The sequence below is a fragment of the Sceloporus occidentalis genome, unplaced genomic scaffold, assembly GCF_023333645.1.
Source record: "Sceloporus occidentalis isolate IW3139 unplaced genomic scaffold, rSceOcc1.0.p SCAF_4, whole genome shotgun sequence".
Taxonomy (NCBI): domain Eukaryota; kingdom Metazoa; phylum Chordata; class Lepidosauria; order Squamata; family Phrynosomatidae; genus Sceloporus; species Sceloporus occidentalis.
In genome coordinates, this window is record NW_028316984.1 from 81,776,454 (window position 1) to 81,782,453 (window position 6,000).

Genomic DNA, 6,000 nt, shown 5'->3' on the forward strand with positions numbered 1-6,000 from the left:
GAGTGGATTTCAGTCACTGTATATCTCACCAAGGAGACAGAATTCCTCCTTTAAGTATGCTTTCCTATTCAATACAATAAGGAGGAATAGTTTCTTACACTCTGTTTGTTAAACTAAGTAAGTATTCAGCTGGACCACTTAAAACTGTCAAGATAATAAGGATGGGCAATTTGAACAGAGTGGGCATATCACAAAGGAAGACAGAAATCCATGATTTAAAAGTAATTTTAAAAGCCACTTATAAAAAAATAACCCCACTAAAAATCAAATTCTAACACAAATGTTAAAGTCTACATGTACAATCACTTCAAATTATATCATGGCCACCTATCACAAAAAAACCTGTATTTTAATATGCAAAAATACGTTGAGGAAAATATATACTTTGACAAACAAATATTTGACCAGGTGTCTAGTGTTTTATAAAATATATCATGGCTTTCTTTAGTTGATTCTGGAAGTTAGATTTACAGTTTTAAAGATTAAAGGAATTATCCTGTTATTATCTTTGCACGCACGAACTCGCCATGGGTCAGCGTAAGAGGAGCGCCCCAAAGAAGAGATACAAGGACTCCCTGAAACAACATCTCAGGCTCAGCCAAATTGATCACCAACAATGGTCTGCCCTGGCCTTGCATCGGGAGGCATGGAGACGCACTATCCACGATGCTGCAGCCTTTTTCGAAAGCTCACGGTGAACGAGTCTCAAAGAGAAACGACAACGCAGAAAGAACCACAACCCTGAAACATCACCCAAGGAGACTTTCCGCTGTGCTTTCTGCAACCGGACTCGTTTATCTTGGATTGGCCTTTTTAGTCATCAACATGCTTGTAGAAAGTGCGGGATGAGTCCTTCCTGAATCTTCGTTCGCGAAGTAAAGCCAGAGACGCACAGAAACCTATGTCTTGTCTCCAAGCAGATAAAACTTCACAGTGCATGGGGTGTGTAGTATCACAGACCCTGGATTACAGTCCTAATTTATATAAATGCTCTACGTAGATGCAAAACAATACTAGTACATCTTTTTTGTAAATATACTGGCTGCAACATATGAGCACTTATTATAGCTGGTTTTTTTTTTTTTTTTTGGCAACTTAGATCCCCTTTAGGGAGTCCAACTTTTTCTCCCTGAAAACATGAATCCATCATACACTCCTCATATCGCTACACAGAACAAACAAAATTGTTGTTTTTATTGTTGTTGTGTACCTTCAACTTATTTCTGACTTATGTTGACCCTATACCAAGGTCTTCTTGTCAAGTCTCTCTTAGGCTGGGAGAGTATGACTTGCTCAGTGTCACCCAGTGGGTTGCAATGGCCCAGGTGGAATTTGAACCCTGGTCTCAAGAGTCATAGTCAAATTACTACACTATTCTGGCTCTCGGAGACGAGTCCACCTTTTTCTCCCTGAAAACATGAATCCTTCCTACACTCCTCTTATCTCTACACTGAATAAACAAAATTACTGGTTCAAATTCATACCCATCCCATGGGCTTGAGTACCACACCATTCACAAATTTCTAGGGAATTTCTATGGCACTGCACATCCAGAACAAAAACAACATGCAGCAAGAAAAAATATTTCCTTGTGTCAAGTGTTATGGCACACTACCAAGAATTTCACCAACAGGCAAAGACAACTAAAGAAAAAAAACACTTGATGGTATTAGAGGCAACTCTTCATGATCACAAAGAGGGTTGTGCATTAGAGTACAGATTTCAAGAATAAAGCGCGAAATCCCTGTTATTATGAATGACCAGAGATGCTAAGACAAATATCCATGTACATATAAAACATTCAGCATCTAAACAAGAGTCAAATCAAGCTGCTTTGGAGAAGTTTTCTGTAGCAGCCAGTGTTTCCATGATAATCCACTAAGGAGATTAAACACCAAAATAAGAGAATTCCTAGCTCCTCAATCATTAAATCCTCTGGCAGCAGTCACAAAAAGTGGGGCAGGAGGCCTCCTCCATGGTGCTCTTGGGCAACCCACAGGATTCAGTGTGCTACAAAAAGAAAACTCTCAAAGCCAGAACCCGAAGATTGAGGGATTTGGGGAGAGTATAATTTGCCATCCCGAAATCTACTGCTGGAAGACAAGGTATTAAAACCATAAAATAAAGTGAGGAGGGAGAACCTTGATTATTATCCCACTTGTAAATCCCTGCCTGCCTAACAATATCCAAACGCAGCTCAGTCTCGAGGAGGTAGTGGTTCTACATTTTGTCTTCTCACAAGGAAATAATAATAATATTGTTTTCTTACCAAACAAGCCAATCCCCTTAACCCACCATGACTCCAACACATCCTTAATAACCTAGCCTTAAGAACACAGTGGGCCTTCTACATTCCCTGGGGCCCCTGTGAAAGTGGGTAAATTGCAAATTAAAACCCTTTTTTTAAACTTGAGAGAGCACTTCTCTTGGAATCTCTAGGTCTTTTGGCTGTACCTCTATCGTCAACACCAGCCAGAACCTCACCAGAGAATCACACTGGAGGACCTAAAGATGCCTAGAGAAGTGTTCTTTCTAGGAATCTCCAGGTCCTCCAGCACAACTCCATGGTCAGCATCAGCCAGAACCTGACAATAGAATCATGCTGAGGGGCCTAAAAATGCTTAGAAAAGTGTCTTCTTTAGGTCTTCCAGGGTGACTCCATGGTAATCAAATCTGCAAATGCGGAGGGCCGATTGTATCCTTGAGGAAGCTCCAGGGTAAAGACAGCAGCGGGGCTCCCATCCTCCTCTGGTCTCCCAGGCTCTGGCCTCGGCCTGTCCTGCACAGCACTGACAAAGAAGCAACACACCGGGTCCCACCCACCAGGTCTCTAAAATCAGGGTGACCAGATGTGTCCTCACCTCAAAGGAGGACAAGGCACTGCAAAATGGAGGACACTGCAGAAAAATGTCATACGGTTACCGATTAAAAGCTAAAAACACTCATATAAATATAAATCCATGCTTTTCAGCCATGTTCCTAAGGGAGGGCATTCCTCCTGGACAGAAGGTGGAAAAGGGGGACGGACATCCAGTTACCTTGACCATAACAAACCACCGCCCTCATAGCCACCTTTTAGCCCAGTAGTTCCCAAACTTTGGTCCTTTGGGTGTTTTGGACTTTATAGCAACAGCACTTGCATTTCTATACTGCCTTATAGTGCTAAGCACTCTCTAAGTGGCTTACAATGTGTTACCCAATTGTTACTTTAACTCCAATAAGCCCCAGCCAGCTTGGCCAGTTCCTGGACACTGGCCATGGTGGTTGGCATTTCTGGGAGCTGAAGTCCAAAATACCTGGAGAACCATAGTTTGGGAATCAATGGCTGGCCTCTTCTCACATTCCACCCCATCCCACCCTGTCCTCTGAAACTTTGGTCCTCCAGGTATTTTGGACTTTAAATCCCATAAGCCCCAGCCAGCTTGGCCAGCAGTCAGGCATTTAGAATTTACATTTCTATACTGCTTCATACAGCACTCTCTTAAGCGGTTTACAATCTGTAAGCCAATTGCCCCCAACAAGCTGGGAACTCATTCTACTGACTTACAAAAGGATGGCAGGCTGAGTGGACCATGGAGCTAATCCTGAGATTGAACTCACAATCTGGTGGCTGCAGTATTGGCATTTAACCACTGTGCCATCAGTCAGGGATTCTGGGAGCTGAAGTTCAAAACATCAGGAGTGCCGAAGTTTGGGAATCACTGAGCCAAACAGCCTCTGTTTAAAGACCTCCAAAGAATGGATAGAATGCGTTTGTCGCGTGGATGACTCCAGCCCCATTTATTCCTGTGAGAAATAAGATGGGCTGATATCTTGTTTATTATAATACATATATTCCACATATCCAAAGGACGGCCATTCAAAATGATATAAAATAATTTTAAAAGATTGAAGCATAATAAAAAGTCTCCAAAGGAGGAGACTTCAGCCTTGCATCCTTCCACGGTGCTAAAATGTGACATCAATGAGCCCTGGTGGCGCAGTGGCTAAATGCCTGTGCTGCAGCCACTCACTCACAAGCCAGAAGGTTGCGAGTTCAAGACCAGCCAGGGGCTCATGGCTGACTCAGCCTGGCATCTTTCTGCGGTCACTAAAATGAGTACCCAGCTTGTTGGGGGCAATTAGCTTACAGCTGTAAACCATTTAGAGACTGCTAGAGCAGTGGTTCTGAACCTGGGGTTGCGGCCCCTTTGGGGGGGCTGAAGGCCCCTTTCACAGGGGTTGCCTCAGACCATTGGGAAAACACGCATTTCCGTTGGTCTTAGGGACTGAGACACTGCTCACTTTTATGGCTGGGAGTCACCACAACATGAGGAGCTGTATTAAAGGAAGGCTGAGAAGTGCTGGCTTAGTGTGGCACCAAGTGTCTGTCTATACATGAAGCTGCTGCTGTTGCTGCTGCTGCTATTGCTCCAGCAGCCTCCGAGGGGGGCTCCTGGGGTTGAAGGCCACCCCCCCCCCCCGGAGAGCCGGAGTCTGGGGCGCCTGGGCCTCTGTCTCTCTCTCTCTCTCTCCCTGGCTCCCCTTGAGGACCCCACAGACTCCACCCCACGCGGGGAATAGATGTTTGTGGAGGAGGAGGAGGAGGGGGGGGCTGCTGGGGAAGGGGGAGGAGAGCAGTCTGTATTCATCATGATTGTTATTATTGTTATTGAGATGGGGAGGTGTGTGTTTTGATTTGGAAGCGGCGAAAGGCAGCGAGACGTACCGCAGACTGAAACCTCGGCTGCTCTTCCTGCAGTGAGAGAGAGAGAGACACAGAGACAGGCGTTAACTCTCAGCGCCGCCCTCGCAGCTATATCAATATAAGCCCAGGCTCTCAGCCCTCTTCCTCCTGGGCAGAAGGCGCAGAACGAGGGCATCCAGTCGCCCTGATGACCGGAACAGGAGGGAGGGAGGGAGGGAGGGAGGGAGGGAAAGAAGGCACGGGGCTGCGGAAGGGGAAAGGCTCGAAGGAGCAGGCAGCACTCACGTCGCTCTCCACCTCGATGTCGTCGTTGTCGCTCATGCTGCCCGTCGTGGTGGCGAGGGAAAGGGCAGGCCCAGCCGGTCGACGGCAAGCGCTGAGGGCCAAAACGACGACAAGGACGACGGCGACAGCAGCCCCCTCGCGCCACAACAACCGCCGCCGCTCCTCCTCCTTCCTCCTCCTCCTCTTCCCTCAGCGGCATCAACGGAACACGCACCCTGTCCTGCTGCACGTGACGACTGACCCCTTCCCTCCCTCCTACTTCCCCTTCCTTCCTCTTCTTTGCCACAGCTACATCGACACTGTCCCCTTTACGATGACGTCGCCCCGAGGAGCATGATGGGACACGGAGTCCCGCTCCCTCAGCAACGCCACGGAAAATAAGGGGGTCGGAACTACTTTTTTCCCGACACGCTCCGCGATGGGCGTGGTTAAAGAGCGTCAAGTGTGTTTTCTGTCAACGTCGCCGCGGTGGCTGACGGGAGATGTAGTACGTAAAAGGAAATGTTTTGCATTCCCTCTTCAGGCTGAGCGGATGGAAAGCGAAAGGGGACTATACTGGTCCTTCCATATCCGCTGGGGTTGCGGAATAGGACCCCTGTGAATGTGGATCAAATGCAAATAGGAAAAACACTGTTTTTACCTGAGAGGACACCTCTCTAGGAATCTCTGGGTCCTCCAGGGCAACTCTGTGGCCAACGTCCGACAGACACTGACCCTAGGACTGCCCTGGAGGAGCTACAAAGGCCTAGTAGAGTGTTCTCTCTAGGAATCTCTGGGTCCTCCAGGGCAACTCTGTGGCCAACATCCGACAGACACTGACCCTAGGACTGCCCTGGAGGAGCTACAAAGGCCTAGTGGAGTGTCCTCTCTAGGAATCTCTGGGTCCTCCAGGGCAACTCTGTGGCCAACATCCGACAGACACTGACCCTAGGACTGCCCTGGAGGAGCTACAAAGGCCTAGTGGAGTGTCCTCTCTAGGAATCTCTGGGTCCTCCAGGGCAACTCTGTGGCCAACATCCGACAGACAC

At 47.5% G+C, this 6,000-nt stretch overlaps 1 protein-coding gene across 3 annotated transcripts in view; it reads right to left on the reverse strand.

The window, feature by feature from the left end:
- Window positions 1-5,646, reverse strand: part of LOC149314112 (protein max) — a 28,642-nt gene extending 22,996 nt beyond the window's left edge. Inside the window, exons 1-2 of one of the 3 annotated variants that reach the window (XM_089520548.1) lie at window positions 4,973-5,646; window positions 4,709-4,735 (exon numbers count right to left, since the gene is read on the reverse strand). In XM_089520548.1, the coding sequence (XP_089376674.1) occupies window positions 4,709-4,735; window positions 4,973-5,008 (63 nt within the window). In that variant the 5' untranslated portion in view covers window positions 5,009-5,646. The remainder of the gene's footprint in view (window positions 1-4,708; window positions 4,736-4,972) is intronic. The other 2 variants (XM_089520549.1, XM_089520550.1) reach the window with 2 other exon arrangements.
- Window positions 5,647-6,000: the final 354 nt, after the last annotated feature.